At 34.2% G+C, this 20,325-nt stretch overlaps 1 protein-coding gene across 1 annotated transcript in view; it reads right to left on the bottom strand.

The window, feature by feature from the left end:
* The window catches only part of LOC148950046 (irregular chiasm C-roughest protein-like), a 236,950-nt gene that overhangs the window by 123,518 nt on the left and 93,107 nt on the right, over positions 1–20,325 (bottom strand). The window contains exon 3 of the mRNA XM_089092086.1: positions 10,870–11,108. Coding sequence (XP_088948212.1) covers positions 10,870–11,108 — 239 coding nt within the window. The remainder of the gene's footprint in view (positions 1–10,869; positions 11,109–20,325) is intronic.

Here is a 20,325-nt window from a genome sequence, read left to right as displayed (position 1 = left end):
GATTTACTTAGGGTCCGTAAGCATGTAAACTTGATTCTGATCGGCGGATTATTTTTAGACAACCAATCATAGACTATTTTAAAAGGTTTTCACATAATGCACGTAATTTTCCATGATAAAAGGTTATGTTTCGTTAAGTGTAATCTTTCACACTTAAACAAGTCCTCTCACACTAGGCTGACGAAAAAAATCATAAGAACATTTTTAATCATGGTCTGAAATCATCACAATCATCAAAAGAAAAGTTTTCGAAAATTAAAATGCGAAATAAAGACGAGGATGCAAGCTATTATCAAGCGTCAGAGGCTTTCAAGAGATAGTTTTCTAATTTCTTTTCAGAATTTGATAATTGCTCGTCCAGAAATTCCACTTTGTTGTTGCTACTGACTTTTCCATAGCGTAACATAAAGCGACGTAACGTTAGAATTCTAAGTAGGGTATAGAGTCTACTTAGCACTGGCTACGTCACATACAAATTTTTTCTGTAAGAAAACATAACGCAACGTCTTAATATATGATTTATGACAGGTTCTACGGCGTGGTGTTCAAGAGCCATTACGCAAATAGCACACGGTACGGAATGGCAATTTGAACAGCTATAAAAAAAAGACGTACGTAGTACGTAGGGTACGTAAACTGTGCGTTGGGTACACTCTCTCGTGAGGATCAGACGGGTCTAGGTCTTGAGTGAATAATATATCCAAGGATTTTTCCATTTGGAAGGGCTCAAAACAAGGAAAAGTACTTTTTAGGTTCAAAATCTCCCCCCCCCCATCAGGAAATTAAGCAAGATAGTTGTTTGTATTATATAATAATTAATTCCAATCAGGGAGAGCAGTCCACACTGTTTATACAAGTCAGTTTGGTTAAGTGAATTGGATACTTTCCCTAAACTACAAAACTATAAACTGACATAACATAATAAAACAAAACTATTTCCCTAAACCGAATTTATACACCGTATCAACTATTTAACCAATAAGACAATTCTAAAAAAAATGATTTCTTAATTATTCCATGGCATAAGATCTTAGTAGCCACTAGAGTGCGAAAGGGGAACATACGAGAAGGAGAAAAAAGACTTTTCATATCCAACAAATTCAAGTTCCCTGAACTCCGAATCCTAACTTGACATGTAAGGTTAATAAGAAAGAGAAGTTCACGCTTAGTTTTAAAACCTCATTTCCGTTAAAAGGGGGGCGTGAATAATTCAAAAGCAGAGCATGCAAATCTTCAGACCGTCCTAGCGCTAAAACTTTTGATTGCAGCGAGCCACACTTCCACAAAACTCTGCAAGGGTTACCAAGCATTAAAGCAATCAAGCTAAATTGCAAGGGGTTGCCGGCTCTCCATCATTTAGTGTAAATATTGGAGCATCACTTATTCCACCACGCGTGCCACGCTTAGACCATTTCATGGCTCTTCTCACAGCGCAATGCGTGGTATACAACTTTTGAAAGTGAGCAAGGTCCGTGGCAATTTTGAATTTATGACCATGAGTGCATCTAAAAATTCATTTTAGAGGGGCTATTCCGGGGAGAGGAATCAAATTAAGGAAATTTTTGGTACACACCCAAAAAATGGTAATGGCTGGGGGAGTTGAACGCCTCATGTTTTTGGACTTGAAAAGTTAACTTTGAAAAATTAACTTTTACACGTGACAAAAAGCATATAAAAAAGGAAAAATGTTAGAGTTCAGGGGGTTTCCAACCACAACTTTCTAGTAGGTCCAAAGATGCTCATAAAAATATTCGCGCGAAAAGCAACGCTAGTAAAATGCTTCCAAGGAATGAGCAAATATTAAAAAAGCTTCATTGCCAGAAGTGTCACGTTTAATCCAAATATTATAGCCTGGTCTCTAGCCCTCCAAAGGAAGAGCGGATTCCCAGGTATTACAACCTCTGTGGGTGTCTACTATATATTGGTAATTCCAGTGAGGAAAATCCGGCGACAATAAAAGACCCATTCAATCGTTCTTGTGCACAGTCACAGTTAAGTGGTTCTGTCTCTTCTAAACAAGATGATATTTTCTCGGTGCTTCACCTACACATTCAGGGACTTTGTTCCTCTTTTGATGAGCTGAAACGGATCGTCAGTGGTGGAACTCCTGATGTTATTGGATTGTGTGAAACTTTCCTAGATTCAAAAAAGGATATGCTTTTAGATATCCAAAGACTTAAGATGGAGAGGATGAACCGAAAACGGATGGCGAAAGGTGGCCTTGCCCTGTATATTGCCGATCATCTTGTATATAATTTCCGAAGTGGTTTGAGTAGAAATGAGGAAGGAATCTTTGAATCCCTTTTTATTGAGATTAAGTCAGGTTGTAAGAATTTAGTTGTCGGTTTGGTTTACAGATCCCCTAGTGGATCTATTCCTTCATTTATGAAAAATCTAGAAGAGGTTTTGGACTTAGTCCAAAAGCATCCTTGCGAACTAATCCTTATGGGGGATTTCAACCTTAACCTGCTGGATCAAAATTCTGCTTCGGTTGCAGATTTTTTGTCAATGATGCTTTCTGCGGGACCTCTTCCTTCAGTTTGTATACCAACCCGGGTTACTGAGATACATGCATCACTTATTGATAATATTTTTTCGTCACTAAATGTCTTAGATAATTCGGTGATGATTGGTGATATTTCTGATTAGTTCCCTGCTATTTCACGATATAGGACTGCTAATCGATTGCAGCGTAAAGTTTCGCCATCTAATCTCCCATTTTTCCGTTTTGGTGTTAGTGAGATCAGTCTACTTAAATCTTGTTTGACTGATCAGTCATGGGATAGTTTGGATTCTGAATCGGATTTTAACCGCTCTTTTGATTTCTTTTATGATTCAGTAAAAGAAGGTATCCTAGAAGTTTGCCACCGGAATCCAAAGCCTCATACCTCGAAAAGGATAGTACTGCTGAATCCGTGGATGACTCCAGGTCTCCATAAAAGCTGGAAAAGGAAAAATTATCTGTGGACACTATACAAGGCTTCGTCATCTGCTTCTCATCATCAGCGGTTCAAGGCCTATAGGAATATATTTAATTCTCTGTGTCGGAAGGCCAAGTCTCAGCGTTATCACAGGAAATTTTCTGAGTGTGGAAAGGATGTTGGGAAGAGATGAAAAATTATTAATTCTTTACTTAAACCTACTCCCCCTCCGCCATCAGTTCCAACAACGCTGATAGTTGACGTTAAATTTGTCCATGGTTATGAAAATGTTCAGCTAGAGCTTACGTCTTATTTTGCTAATATAGGAAAAGCGACTGCTTCATCTGTGAACTCTACAGCTCCTCGTTGCGATTTCAGAGCCTATCTTGGACCCCCATGTTTAAAGTCAATGGTCTTGAGCCCTGTTTCTGAGTCTGAGTTTGAGGTAGCTCGGATCGTAAATGCACTTAAAGGTTTATCGTCTTCAGGGACAGACAGGATTCCTACAAGGGTTATCCGTGCCGTTCTTCCTGCTATTCTGTCACCATTGACTAAGCTTGTCAATATCTCTTTTGTGAATTGAATTTTCTCTGAATCACTCAAGCCAGCTAAGGTTATAGTGCTGTATAAAGGTGGGTTTCGGTGTGATCCTGCTAATTATAGGCCAATTTCTCTTCTATCTGTTTTCAGCAAAACTTTTGAGAAGGCTATGTTATCCAGGCTTCTTAGTTTTCTGGATGTCAAAATTTTTTTCCATCATTTCCAGTTCAGATTCCGAGCGAATCACTCTACAGAGCATGCTTATGCATCTCTCTTGAATTTCATTCATTCGTCAATAGATTTTGGTCTTATCTCGGCAGCTTTATTTTTCGATGTTGGTAAAGCTTTTGATTCTTTGACTCATCAGATTCTTCTTTGGAAATTATCGCATATTGTTATAAAATCAAATGTTTTCTCTTGGTTTGAATCATATCTTTCTGGTAGACTTATTTCAATTGATCCGCTTTTCCGGAGCCCTTCTGAAGTAGAATAAGGTGTCCCCCAGAGATCTGTTCTTGGCCCCGTTTTATTTCTGATTTATGTCAATGATCTGATTTCAGCAGTCAAGAACACCAGTCCTCTAGTATGCTGCAATCTGTGCCATCCGGATGTTCCTTCGTGTCCCAATGCTACTTCTAATGAAGATTGCTTCGTTGCTTTTGCTGACGACAGCACTTTTGGGACTCTAGGGAGGACAGAATTTGATGTCAGGTCTAATCTGGTGGCAATATTTGAGAGAGCAGTTTCATGGTTTGAGGCGAATTACTTGGCCTTGAATGTTGCCAAGTCACATTTTCTTATTTTTTCTCGAATTGGTGTAGCTTTCCCTCAACTGACACAACTTCAGGTGTCACAAGGCTCCTTGTGTAGATCAAAGAATCGGTTGGTCCGGTTTTTTGGTATCCTGCTTGATGAGAACCTTTCGTTTAGACACCATATAACCATGATTAGGGTTAAGGTCTCACGGAGTTTGGGTGTCATTCGAAAACTCAAACACACCTTTCCTGGATCTATTCTGAAGCTTCTTTTTTTCTGCCTTGTCCAGTCATATGTCTCTTATTGCCCCATAGTATGGATGTCTACTTTTCCTTCTACACTGCGGTCGCTTTCTGTTATTTATGATAAAAAACGGCGTCTGGTTATGGACACCAATCGTTCTTCCCCAAGACTGCTTCTAAATCTAAAGTCTATCTACATTCTTTCTTGTGCTTCTTTTATTTTTCATCAGCTTCATGGCAATTTTCCAAAATCTCTTCAAAAAACTCCTAAGTTTATTTCTGATTCAGCTCCATATAACCTTCGTTCGTCACATAAATATCTGCATTCCTCCTACTCCCACTGTGTGGTCAGATTTCAATCTCCTCATTGCTTTTCATCAGTTTTGGAACTCCCTGCCTTCTTCAGTACAGAAATTCCACTCGTTTGGCACTTTCAAGAGGATTATTAAGGACCATTTATTTAATAATAAAAATTAATAATTAATTTTTTTTTTTTTTTTTTTTTTTGTGGAGTTGATGTCCCCTGATGTCCCCCGAGTGTTTATTTTGTTTTATTGTGGTCTTCTATGCGCTATTACTCCCAGGCCTCAGGTATGACTATCAATATTTATTGCTGAAACTTGTATAGTTCACTAAGGAGTAGCATTCATGATAAATTTTATTGCTTTCGCACCATTTTATTACAGTTCAATAATTATAAGCTTTATGACTGAATTAACCCATAAACGTCAATTTTGCTACCTAGCCTCAGAAATAAGCAGAGCTGATTGAAATGGGATTTATATAGTTTTAAATATAAGTTTAAAAGGGCTGTACATGGCTTAAGTTATGATATTTTAATATCTTGGATAAGAGCTATGAATAATATCGTAACAGCTATTATGAGGTTGGTTCTACCTGACAATACACATAATTCTGTTTCAACGATAGGAATTCGCTTATAGTAAATTTTTGTTAGTTTTAGGATTTATTTTTTTTTTTTTAATTATTTTTTTTTTTTTTGAGTCTATTTAATATAATTAATTAATTTAGTTTATTTATTCTAATTTTTTCTATAGTTTCCATTTTATCTATATTTTCTTTTCTTCTTCATATGTGAGTAGGTGATCATTTTAAATTTTCTTTTGTTTTTTTATCTCTGAGTATGTAATTCATATGTCTTCCCTCTTTGTACAGGCCAATGAGCCTTTGAGGGATTAATAACATGTAATACTGTATGTGTATTTAATGAAGAATAAAACTTATCTTATCTTATCTTATCAACAACAAAAAAAGTAGCATGGAGGAAGCAGATCAGCTGCTGTCCAAAAGTCTGACAATTAGGGAGTGAGTCTGAAGATCTTCCCTTAATAGGGAGGAGGGGGATCGAAACACAAAAAAAACACATTTCTTACAACCATTAGCATTGGAGGGTGTGGGGGTATATTTCAGCAACATTGGGGGAGATTCACTCTTACTCGTCCCTCTATCTGCAATTACAAGCAAATCATTTATAAAAGTAGGCTAATTAGTAATAGTCTATATGTATAATAAAGTCTGCTGAAGGCCCAAATTATCTTGGAAGTACTTGGCGATCTTCTCAAATTTAAACTGATGTTTAATGACCCAAACAAACGCGGCAAATATAGAATAATGCTAAGTACAAAGGATATTCAGGTCAGATTTCTTAGAGGAACAAATTGCAAGGTAGGGTAATGTATAGATCAAATTCTTGCAAAGACAAACATAATATATTTGATACTTTGTCTATTACAGAACAAAGACGGGAAACTTTCATATCAAATTTCAAATCATTTTTGAACCAACAGTTTTATTCGATATGCGTTCGTTACTTATTGCTGATGTTCAATTCCATTCCGAGGATTTGCCGATTCTCAAAAATCACGTACACGAGGTGGCGCGTGACAAAGTGCCAAGCGTTGCGGAACTGTGTCAAGCATGCCAGAACTGTTGCGGCACACGTGACGTTCCGAGAAATATATCAGGTGGAGGAAAGTCAGCAGCCCCTCGGTCCATTCAATGCAGAACTGAATCAAAAACGGGTTAGACATAGTTCCAAATAGGGTCCACAGAAAAAGGGATCCAAAAGAGAATGGGAGCTTTAACACGGTTCTTATAGGAAATATGAGGACTAGCACTATGGGCAGTATAGCGTTGCGCAGTTGAATTAGTTGTACTCGCAGCAGGCGTTTTGCGCCTCACCTGGCGTCTCGAGTTCAGATATTACGCGGGAGTTCGTTAAACCGTAATCTCTCCAGACTCGCGGTAAAACTAGATTCAGATCATGTAAGACAAGCCCCATATGCAGCATAGCGATGTGCAGCACAGTAAAATATGCAGCACATATGCAAAACCATGGTGCAAATATGCACCATATGCAGCACAGTAAAATAACAAACGTATAGACTACTCTTATCTAGGATTTTACAGGGAAACGGTAGATGGTATTATTTTATTTCTCTTCAGTTTCTACTCATGTAAGTCGTCAATGGCCTTTGGCAGCGGCTTTATGAATGTAGAAAACACATTCCAAAGAGTTTTAAGACAACCCTCAAATGAAATTGGATATGAGACTCAGGTCGGATGACTAAGGCTACATGAATACAATTCAGGGGTAATCCTTGGGACCATGACCCTTCCCTAGTTTACTGAGAAATCGTAGTGCCTTCCCAGATTTTCCAGAAATGCATTAGGCTAATTGCCAGTTGAACCGAAAGCTTCCACAATTCCTAGCTCACCTAGGTAAGGCTAAGAAAAAACTACCTACAGCCTATCCATGGCTTACCTAAGGACCCCTTGAAAAATCAAAATTCTATAAATACCGGTGGAGGACATAACTTAAGCAACTTATGCATTTTCTTTATACATTCAGTTATTTCTTATTAAAGATATCTTTACTCTCTGGTAAGATCTCAGCCGTACTTGCGAGGAATGGGGGGGGGAGGACAGTATCATAAGCCTTAAGGCCTATAAACTAATTAAGGTTATTTTTATGCTTTCTTAGGATGAAGATACGAATAATATCTGAATTTAGGGTAATATAAAGGCACAAGCAGTCCATGGAAGAATATACGGCTCACGGGTGTTTCTGGTATAATCCCTTCTTAAGCAACCATTACACGTACTTCTTCGAAACTTAAAAAGACAAATAAACCAAAAAACTCAAGAGATTGTTTTAAAAATTGCTAATTGGATTTTTCAAAAAATTTCATTTTTTTTAAATTTAAAGCGAAATTTCCTCCCAAAATCTGTTAAGTCTTATAATTAGGGAGGGAATGAAGGTATGAGCCTGAAAATATTCGCCAAATTTAGACCAAAGGACGAATTAGGCCAAATCAGACCACGACCAAATTTAGAACATATATTTAGAACATTTTGCTGCTTCCAAATATATTACAAAGTATTAATCCAACCACAATATTTCGTATTGGTGCGTACATAGACAAGGGATTAAAAAGAAGGAAATTTTTTTAAAATTAATTATTATTAATTATATGGAATTAAAGTATTTTTTTGTTAATGTTTTTTGTTTTTTTTTTTTGTATTTTTTTTGTATTTTACCAGAAGGTATTTTTCGCTATGTATTCATGTTAATGTGTGTTTGTAATTTGCTCTGTTGTAATTTTTCTATTTTCATATTTTTTGTGTGTATATGGCTCTTGGGCTTTTTGAAATACACGATCTATCTATCTATATTACCTTCATAAAAGCTTCATTGACCGAAGACAACTAGGAGACTTTATCAATAAACAGCTTTCTAATATAAATACCTAAATTAGAAATATAGCCCGAACTGGGGCTTCAAAACCTCTTTCAGTCAATTTAGTAAAAGCAGGATTTCCAGTGACCCAATACGCATTGGAGGAAGAAGAAAATTTGGAAGTTGTGCACTAATTGGTACACATCGCTATAGACTGTATCAACGAAACCAGACACGAAACCCGCTAACGGGTATTTGCAATAGAGAAATGGAATGCAAAGCCTGATTTTCATTGCGTTTACGATATTTAAACTGTTGTTTTTTGGGGTTTAGGGGGGGAAGGTACCTAGGTTAGGTTACGTATTCAATATATTGTATGCTTTACCCCCCCCCCCCTAAGGTGGAAAAATATAGCCCAAATTTGTTTCTAAACTATTATATATTCATAATATTTTTTTATTATTAACATAAACAAATCTTGACTTCTTTCGTGTGTACCATTTAGTGCACAAGTAACGAAAATTCTGGTATGTCCCTTATATACAAAAAAATTCTGGGCTTAGTAACTTGAGTTGGGCAGAGTAATGAAGATATATCGTGAAAACACTATCTCTCAGCAGGGCCTCTGACACTTTGTTTCAAAATATCATATACAAATATTTTTTATTATTGGCCCCCCTCCCCTACCCCAAAAAATGTTTTTGTACATGTCTTTGCATATATACTAATGATTTATAATAAATTGCTCAAAATGTTTGGGGAAAAACTACAACAGTAGTCTGTAATAAAAAGCATAGTTTTTTTTTATTAATATTTTTATTTATTACTAAGATTACTATTTTATTTTTATTCCTGTGTTTTTTTACTTTCTTTAAGTTTAATTTAGTACTTCTTTTCAGAAAGATTTTTTTATTATTTAGTTTTATTAATTTTGCTACGCTCCTCCCAAAACATCGTAATTAAAAAAAAAACAGCCAGAAATGGGTTCAAATTAGAAATTGATTATTTCTTTTTCCTTCCCCAACTTTTCTTACCTCTAGAAATTCTGGAAGTGAATAATAATATTCACACGTTTTTCCCTCCAATAACTCCTTCCCAAAAACAAGGAAAAATAATAAATGGAAGAATATACCATCTTAAATAAAGGATTTAATATCTTTAATAATAAACGGACAAGATAAGACTGAGAAAAAACTGAAGAAGGATAAAGTCTGAACCTCACTACTTTTTACAAGGACATTTTGTCAAAGAACCTGTGCATTAAGAGAATTCCGTATATTTGCACGTGTATTAAAGGAGATCTACGTTGGAACTATTATTATTCATATCCATCCAAGATATTTCCAAAATATTTTCCTAAGGATTAAAGGTTTTATTTTTGAATTTGAAAATAGGACCGCAAGGACCTTGTTAGCGTAATTGCAAGAAACTTAAAATTAGAATTATATGAAACAAAAAGGGAATTAAAAATACCAAGTAATTTATTTATGAAAGGAATCAATAAGAATCTATTTAAGGTAGTAAGTTTCAGATTAGCTTTTGAATTAGGCAATAAATACTAATAGCAATGGAGAGTATTAAATACATATAGTAAATAAACGTAAACAGGTCAAAGCCTTAGGGAGGAGGAGTATTAGGAGTTTTCCGGTGGGTCGAAAACAAAAAAGGAGCAGATTTTTAGTCCCTTCAACCTAATGTTAGGGGGGAGGATATTTACATTTATCCTTTTATGAGTACGCCGCCCTAGCTGAGTGGTTAGCGCGCTTGATATGAGACCCTTTGTCCGAGAGGACAAAGGGAGGTTCTCCGAGAGGTTCTACTCATCGTATCGCTGGTTATTGGGTTGAAACCGAGATCAGTGGCATGAATTGACTCTGTAAGCTCACCCAGAGTCGACCCAGCTCTAGATGGGTGTCTGGAGAAATCTGAGGAAGGTAAACAGGAAGGATATGCGAAAGCACAAGATGGCTGCCCCCCCCCCTGCACTTCCTATGTATACATTATATATATATATATATATATATATATATATATATATATATATATATATATATATATATATATATATATATATATATATATATATATATATATATATATATATATATATATATATATATATATATATATATATATATATAACGGAAAATATGTTTCAAATTAGGCAAAAGCCCAAAATATTAATCGTCCACCCAATTTTCGGCATTAAGGGAAAATTTGGTTTAATTTTCCGACTTTTTAAGTATCTCTAGAAAAATTATCAGGATAAGGTCTCGTTAATAGCACAGTTACTAAAAAGGACTTGTGTAAAAAAAATCCTTAATTCTCATGAATTTGGGAACTCTTTAATCAATTTTTTTAATTTTTTTAATCCCCCCCAAAAAAATAAATCATGCGCACGTGCCTGATTCATCCACCAATTTTTTTTTTTTTTAAACAGAGCTCAACCCCCGGGAACCATTACATCCGATTATTACATGACTAAATTCGAGAATTTCAATACGAACATAGGCGTTTCGAAAAATTTTAGGGATCAAATTTTTGTAAGAGGTCAAAATCCAATCAAACAAAAGGACTCCTTCAACCCTATAGACTCATAGAGAATAGCCGTTGATAACAGGGAGAACTTTGTATTTTCAATATCCAAGGCTTCTTCCATAAATACCGACTTTTTCGATTTTTTTTTTTTTAACAAACAATGCAATTATACCTCAGATGCTGGTTTCCCTCCCCTTGATTGACATTCCAATTCAACCTCTCTGTCTTCAGTCGTAACTAAATGGGAACTTTGAACGATTTGAGGCGGATCCGGAGGTACATATACAGTAAGAGTTGCATATCTTGAGCGGATTGGACCTTCATTTTCCGGATCTGGTCCTGGACCTACTTGACACTGATATTTCCCCTCGTCTTCTAAAGTGACAGGCTGTATTCTTAGGGCGTACGTTCCTGGAAAAGAGAATATTAACCCATATCAGAATCAAATGTCAGAAATAATATTAAATAGGAATATTTGTAAACTTCCATTTTTCTCACTCGGTTCGTCTTAGGAGCCAATTATTATTAATTATAATTATTTTTTATCTTAAAATCGGTCATGGTACTTGTTCATTATTCGATACACACTCGAGAAATGAAGGTTGATCAATCCTAATGAAATATATCAAAATATGATGAAAATATAATACTTTAGAAACAAACCTGAGTTATATGTTTGCACATTAGGGGGGGGGGGTGAGTAAAGATGGTTTGCATGCAAAATGTGTTAACTACAAGTATCCTGCATATTATGAAGTAAGAAGTGTCTTCTAAGCTCAATCTGTCCGAATACTTTATCCAGCCCCCCCCCCCAAATGTGCAAATATATAGCCCAAATTATATATTTCCCATCTATATTCCGTCACTTTTCTTAGTTTGTTTCACGCTAAGCTGAAAGAAACTAACGAAGAAACCGGTTATCGTATTATCTGTAGATCCACATTCTCGAGTGTGTACCGAATAATGCACAAATACATGGCTCGTAACCTGTGGCAGATCCAGGGGGCGCGCACCCCCACCCCTAACATTGAGTCTAAAGTAGTGCAGTTTACTTAGTTAACATAAGTTTGCGTTAATTAAACTTGCACCTAACGCAAATTTATCGGATCAACCTATTTTGCCTCCCCCCCTAAAAAAATCCTGGATCCGCCCTTGCTCGTAAATACAAATTCAACCCCCTGTGTGGTCAAAATAGTAATAGAATTTTAGTCGTTTTTGCGCTTGTAATACAAAGAAGTGTCCTTGTTTTTATTATCTGGTGTTTCGGAACGCATATAGATACTTATTAATTAATTAATAATTTAATGATAATTTCATTCTGGAGCGCAGGCAGCACGACTAATGTATGTTTCTCACCGAATTCGATAGCAATTCTAATTCTGCAGAATTCACAATCCATTGGTCTGATTCCGTGTGATACACTTTTAAACGAAATAAGAATTACGTTCTTTCAAGCCGACTCTGGTAAAAATGTGAAAAATCATGATTGTTTGCAAACAATAATATGCAGTGCGCACGGCGAAATTTCGCAATTATAGTAACAATTACGCATCTCGTGTGAAAATCTCATTTTAGTCACAGATTATCTATTCAGTTTCAAGCATCGATAATCGGTTCTTGAGAGGGGGGAGGGGGGGTTACAAGGCAAAGTTTTAAAACGCATCAAAAATTTATGTATATTCATTTTTGTTACATTTTTACGAGTCGGACAAAAATTTCGGGGGGGGGGGGGTCAAATCCCCTACCTCCCCTTCCTGGATACGGCCTTGTAGATGATTGCCAAACTTATACTCATATTTTCACTTTTCGAACAGTGCAAGTAAGGAGCGACCCAGCTCAATAGTAACCGAAACTCTAAAAAACTGAACTTTGATACTAATAGATATATCAAAAGAATTGGATTTGTATGCGGATTTTAAATATATAAGTTTCATCAAATGTAGTCTAACACATCAAAAGTTACGAACCTGAAAAAATTTACCTTATTTTCGAAAAAAGGAGGAAACATCCCCTAAAAGTGATTAAATCTTAATGAAAAATCACACCATCAGATTCAGCGTATCAGAAAACTCTACTGTAGAGGTTTCAAGCTCTTATCTGCAAAAATGTGGAATTTTGTATTTTTTGCCAGAAGAAATATCACGGATGCGTGTTTTTTGTTTGTTTTATTTATTTTTTTTCAAGGGTGATCGCATCCATCCAGCTGTCCTAGAATATCGTGAGAGGGCTCGTTCAAACGAAAATTAAAAGTTCTAGTGCCCTTTTCAACTGACCAAAAAATTGGAGGGCATCTATGCCCCCTCCCACGCTCATTTTTTCCCGAAGTCACCTGATCGAAGTTTTGAGATAGCCATTTTGTTCAGCATAGTCGAAAATCTAATAAATCTTTCTTTCAGGATGACTTCACGCCACATAGTTCCCAGGGGAAAGGCTGCAAGGATGTTTTCATGGGGGAAGGGACATTTCTCATGAATGGGGAGCCGGATTTTCCAGCATTATTTAAAAGACGATCAGAAATTAAATAAAAAAATTCAACTGACAGTAAGGAGCAACATTAAAACTTAAAACGAACAGAAATTATTACGTATATGAGGGGGTTCGCACCCTCGCCAATACCTAGCTCTTTACGCTAAAGTTTTTTTTAGTACTTTCAAAAGAGCTATTTATCCTAATTAAACGGCATTTGTGATTCAGGGGTTTGTGATTCGAACAAAATTCGAACTTTAGCCTAAAGAGCGAGGTATTGACTAGGGGGTGAACCCCCTCATATACGTAATAGTTTCTTTTCGTTCTAAGTTTTAATGTTGTTCCTTGCTTTCAGTTGAAAAAACTTGTTTTTTTTATTTAATTTACACATATAGGAAGGATACAATTAACATAACAATTCCGAGAAATGGATAAGATAATCTAATTTTAGGACGATTTCCCTTTTTAGTTGACCTTGCAACTTTAAATTAACAGATTGAAAAAGAACAATAAAGACAAATTTCTCGGATTTTCCTTCTTGGAGTCCTAGCCATTTTATGAGAAAATTAGTAAGCCTGAGGGAGGGAGGGAGGGAACAATATGACTAGTCACCAAGTGAGCAATAGCAGAAGGGACATAATAAATTACCCAATATATTAGTCCTACATCCCTTAGATACAAAACAGGGATACACGATAACGAGTCAAATACGAATTTCTTCAGTTGAGTAATGTCCTTTCATATCAGCAGTTTGTCCCAATTTTAAGCTATATCCCTTCCAAGCTTTCTCCCGCTGGTTCCTGATTATGCCTAGCAGACCCTCTTTAAATTCTCCTTCTGTAAATTAAGAGGGAAATTGTCTGCTATGTATAATGGTACTAAATCATACAGAGCCCTGTTCTTTTAGACAGAAATCTAAATTCCCTACAAGCAAAACTAGAAAGCAAGGATGAACTGGAATTTTCGAGAGAGAGTAAATACTCTTTATGTAGAGACAAGAAAAGATGAGGAGACAAGTTATCTTCAAAACAGCCCCTCATTTCTCCCTCTTACGATTGGCATGAAGGAAACCCGCAGGAGAATTCGAGCATAAAAACGAGCCTTTAAGCACCAAGCACAGGAAAATTCATAGAATTTGTTTCAAGAGGAAAAACCTGGCAAGATGTCCCCAGGACTAAAGTTTGAAAATAATTGGTCTGGAAGAAAATTGGGCACTGGTGCGTTATATGGACACTTTTATATATTGTACAAGGAAACCAGTCACGAAAAACCCGTCAAACAGGCTATTCTCAAGAGACCGCTATATATAAATGACTGCAAAGCTGTGGTTTCTCAATGAATTACAATATTTAAACGATTGTTTTTTGGGGTTTAAGGGGGAAAAGGTACCTGGGTTAGGTTAGGTTACGTATCTAATATATGCTATGCTTTACCCCTCACCCCTAATATGCAAATATATAGCCCAAATTTGTCAATAAACTATTATATATTCATCCTATTTTATATTATTTCATTAGCATTAATCAAACTTGACTTTTTAGAAGTGCCCATGTAAAGCACCAGTACCGAAAATTAAAATATTTATCAGGAAGTTGCTATATATCCTTTTTGTATCTGTTTAGGCAACTAGGGAGGAGGAGGGTAGCTGACATTCCCTGTTCAGTTCTAAGGTTAAGCCATGCTTCCCTAAAAGATCTTCTACTTCTTCCTAAATTTTGGACTTATACGTCACTTGTGGTTTTAGACGAGCTTCTGTGGCATGTGGTTGTGGAAAGTTCCAGTATAAGTATTAATGATATCGACTTGATGATGTCGATGTGTTAATGTCGACTTGGTCGTATTTGGATGAAGGTGTTTTTTTTAAGGCGTAGCGATTGCTAAGCGTAAGCAATTTTTTTCATAGCGTAGTAATTTATATCTGTGACGGCTTATATATTAAATAAAGTCAAAATGTAAATATTGATGATTAAGAAACATGTCGAGTACATACTAATGTCGACTTGGTAGTAGTGGTATTATTTTACGACCTTGCACTTTAAAGTCAGTACTTCTGTTAAGTATTTTAAGAACTGCTTCAATTTTGCTAAGTACACCGTCGAAGTGCTTGGATGAAATATTCAAGCAGTATTTGTACTCAAGTAGAAGCAAAAGAAGAACATAACAGCTCCCCACCAATCAAAGCTACAAAGTAACTTTTAATATGCCCCACGGTTGAAATTTACAAAGTTTGACGCCACTAATAACAATTCTAAGCAAAACACAGTAAGCACCACTGTATATAAATCTATACCGTATAATCAAACTCAGCAATTTTTCTATACCATAATTTTTCAATACCGTATAATCGAACTCAGTAATTTTTCTATACCATATAATCGAACTCAGTAATTTTTCTATACCGTATAATCGAACTCAGTAATTTTTCTATACCGTAATTTTTCTATACCGTATAATCGAACTCAGTAATTTTTCTATACCGTAATTTTTCTATACCGTATAATCAAACTCAGTAATTTTTCTATACCGTAATTTTTCTATACCGTATAATCAAACTCAGTAATTTTTCTATACCGTAATTTTTCTATACCGTATAATCGAACTCAGTAATTTTTCTATACCGTAATTTTTCTATACCGTATAATCAAACTCAGTAATTTTTCTATACCGTAATTTTTCTATACCGTATAATCAAACTCAGTAATTTTTCTATACCGTAATTTTTCTATACCGTATAATCAAACTCAGTAATTTTTCTATACCGCAATTTTTCTATACCGTATAATCGAACTCAGTAATTTTTCTATACCGTAATTTTTCTATACCGTATAATCGAACTCAGTAATTTTTCTATACCGTAATTTTTCTATACCGTATAATCGAACTCAGTAATTTTTCTATACCGTAATTTTTCTATACCGTATAATCGAACTCAGTAATTTTTCTATACCATATAATCGAACTCAGTAATTTTTCTATACCGTAATTTTTCTATACCGTATAATCGAACTCAGTAATTTTTCTATACCGTAATTTTTCTATACCGTATAATCGAACTCAGTAATTTTTCTATACCGTAATTTTTCTATACCGTATAATCAAACTCAGTAATTTTTCTATACCGTAATTTTTCTATACCGTATAATCAAACTCAGTAATTTTTCTATACAGTAATTTTTCTATACCGTATAATCAAACTCAGTAATTTTTCTATACCGCAATTTTTCTATACCGTATAATCGAACTCAGTAATTTTTCTATACCGTAATTTTTCTATACCGTATAATCGAACTCAGTAATTTTTCTATACCGTAATTTTTCTATACCGTATAATCGAACTCAGTAATTTTTCTATACCGTAATTTTTATATACCTTATAATCGAACTCAGTAATTTTTCTATACCATATAATCGAACTCAGTAATTTTTCTATACCGTAATTTTTCTATACCGTATAATCGAACTCAGTAATTTTTCTATACCGTAATTTTTCTATACCGTATAATCGAACTCAGTAATTTTTCTATACCGTAATTTTTCTATACCGTATAATCGAACTCAGTAATTTTCTATGCCGTATAATCGAACTCAGTAACTTTGGCTACTACATTATCGGCGCTTAAAAACAGCTCCTCTATTTGAATCTGCCATCAGTGGTCCAGTGTATATTATCCTGGAACATGTTATTTTGGCAGAACCTTTCTCAAATGCCATTAAAACCATTTCGAGACTTGTAATTTCTAAAAACATCTAATAATAACATTACACTACTAATTACCGATTTTTATATATGTGTTGGAATAGCTTAATTTAAAATAAGATTCTTTAAAAGTTAGTGTTACAAAGGTGGAGCCAAGTTACGCGGAGAAATCTGAGTTGTCTACCCGTGAAAAAATCTAATGTCGCTTATGTTTCTATGTACTCCGGAGCACTTGCATCTCTGTCCGGCTTTGTCTAATGGTTGAGATAGGGAATGATTGTACAATCTAATTTTATATAGCCTACAGTGGTAAGTACATACTACAACAGTCGACGTATGTGACTTCCATTACAATGGGTAATTAAGGGTTCTTGAAATCACTAATTATAAATGCAAGGTTTATATTCCAATAAGAGCGTTTTAAACCAAAGCATAGTAGACAGCACAATAATACCAACTTTCGCAAAAATCAAACACCATTTTTGAAAAACACTAACTAGGTTTTGCTTTAGACGAGGGATGCCCGACTCTCATAAATCATCTGTACCCGGTCAAGGCCGTACCCAGGATTTTTTTTCGGAGGGGGTTACTCAAAGATTTTTTTCGGGGCGGGGGGGGGTTACAAAAAACGCATACAAAATTTATATAGATCCATTTTTGTTAGGTTTTCAGTAGTCAAACAAACATTTGTACGGCCTTGCACCCGATGACACTTGCCTCAGAGTGCCAAGCGCGGCGGAACCGTGGAAAGCGTACTCAGAACCAAAAAACTTATTCATAATTATACTGCACCTGATATGACGAATAAGTCTGAGTTACTTCACGTTAAGTTCCTAAAGTCAGCTCCTGGCAAGCTCAGGCCACACCACAGGTTCATCCGTATTTTCGTTCATTTGTAGAGTTTTTGTATTTTGTATTTTTTCCTTTTTTTCTTTGTACACTGCTTTTCTTCTATGTTCATTAACGGGTTATAAATAAATTATTATAAATTATTATAAATTTATTATAAATCATTATAAATTTTGTTTAACTGGCATCAAAGTATGCTGGATGAAAGGAGAAAAAACACAGTCTTGAATTTTTAATTCACCAAATGCAACTTTTACGGAAAAAAATTAAACAAAATTCAATGCAATCATACTTTTTTTTTTTAGTAAAAGTGAAGTATGAGGTTAAAACTTGAACAGGCAGAATCCCTGAATAGGAGGTGTCTGCTGCTCCCTCGACTCCCATTCATAATGTTAAATGGTCGATTGCACTTTGCTGAAAACTACAATTCAGTAAATGGACAATAGATAATTATGAATGTTTAACTGATTTAAAAAGAAAGCTTTTTTTTCATGTATTCAACGAATGTAATTTAATATATGATTTAAATTTGTAAGACGTTTTTGACATGGAAATTCATTTTGTCTATAGCAGTCCCTATCTCCGAAATTGTTTTAAAATTTTAGTTTATGGAGGAGGAGAGTTGAGGGTGACAAGTCACCCTATATTAACAAGGATAATCATATTTAAGTGCATTAAGTAAATAAACCTAAATGGGTTGTTTGATTCTGGAAACATTGTTATAAAAAAGGTAGGATTTAACATAATGGGCAGATTGAGGGGATTTAAGACAGCATAGACCTACATCTGCTATTAAAACAATCAGGAATTAAATGAAAAGGATTTTTAAAAAAAAGTAAAGAGCGAGATTAAAACTTCAAATGAATAGAAATCTTCCATTTATATATTAGGGAGACTTCTATACTCCTCCCAAAAATCCTGCTGTTTAGGCTGATGTCTTTTTTTTTATCTCCATACTTTAAGAATGAATACCACAACATAAGTGCATTGTGATCAAAAGTTCAACCTGCATATCACGATGCTTCGAGAATATTTCCTATTAGTTAAATTTTCTTTAGAAATTAGAACTTTCAAATCTTTGGAAAGGCAATCATTAAAAACATTGGCAAAAGCCAACTGACTGTCTGTTCCATCCTAAAATAGTTTCATGGAAATATTAGTCAGTTTTTAGCGCGAGGGTTGAAGGGGTAGACAATCCCCTTCCTACCTTCGTAATGTTCTTTTTTGTTAACAAAAATACCATTAACGCACCAAATGAGACTGATATATTCATGGCTCCAACCGAAAAATATTTTGGTGCGTGGAACTCAATTCTGCAGAGTATATGGGCGGCGAAGGACCTAGGGATGTTTAATATATATATATATATATATATATATATATATATATATATATATATATATATATATATATATATATATATATATATATATATATATATATATATATATATATATATATATATATATATATATATATATATATATATATATATATATATATATATATATATATATATATATATATATATATATAAATATATGTATATATATAAATATATATACACATATATATATATATATATATATATATATATATACACACACACACACACACACACACACACACACACACACACACACACATATATATATATATATATATATATATATATATATATATATATATATATAAATATATATATATATATATATATATATATATATATATATATATATATATATATATATATATATATATATATATATATGTATATATATATATATATATGTGTATCCTGATATATATATATATATATATATATATATATATATATATATATATATATATATATATATATATATATATATATATATATATATATCCATATATATATATATGTATATATATATATATATATATATATATATATATATATATATATATATATATATATATATATATATATATATATATATATATATATGCTTCAACAAAGTAGTTTGCTTCAACAAATTACTTTGCTGCATTTTAAGTTGCATTTGAAAACAGTGCAGATTGTTTATTTGTTTAGTCAAGAAAGCACAAAGAGCAAACAAGTTTCCCTGCTCCCTAGCTTGGATATCCCTAAAATAAAGGGATGATTTTGAACAAGAAACAAACATGCACATATTACAAGATAAGTAGATACATTTAATCAGGGTAAGACCTTATTTCAAAAAACTTTATTTAATTACATGAAAGAAATATCCACTGACGGATTAACATTACGCAAAACATAACGTAACAATAGCCTCAAATTAGGGTCAATATTATAAATGTATAATGGTTAGATGTAATTTACGTAATGGGGCCAAGAAAAGGGGACATTCTGTTGTCAGGGATACAACAAGCAATATTTGAAAGAATTTAGTTTTAATCCTTTTAAAGATCAACAGGAATTTCCCTTGTAAAAAGTTTCCAAGGTCCAGGTCATAATATAGAAGAATGATTAAACATCTGAAAATATTGTTGTCCTCTAAAATGAGGCAGCTAATCTTAGAGTGAAGTTAAAATACTTTATATTAATTCACTTTTGAATTCTGTTCGCTGGTGAGATCATACTGTAATGGGTGT

Source organism: Artemia sp. Qi Xiang Cuo, chromosome 7 (genome assembly GCF_049724085.1).
Source record: "Artemia sp. Qi Xiang Cuo chromosome 7, ASM4972408v1, whole genome shotgun sequence".
Lineage (NCBI taxonomy): Eukaryota > Metazoa > Arthropoda > Branchiopoda > Anostraca > Artemiidae > Artemia > Artemia sp. Qi Xiang Cuo.
Note: the sequence above shows the minus strand (reverse complement) of the source record. Positions and strands in the feature narration are given on the sequence as shown.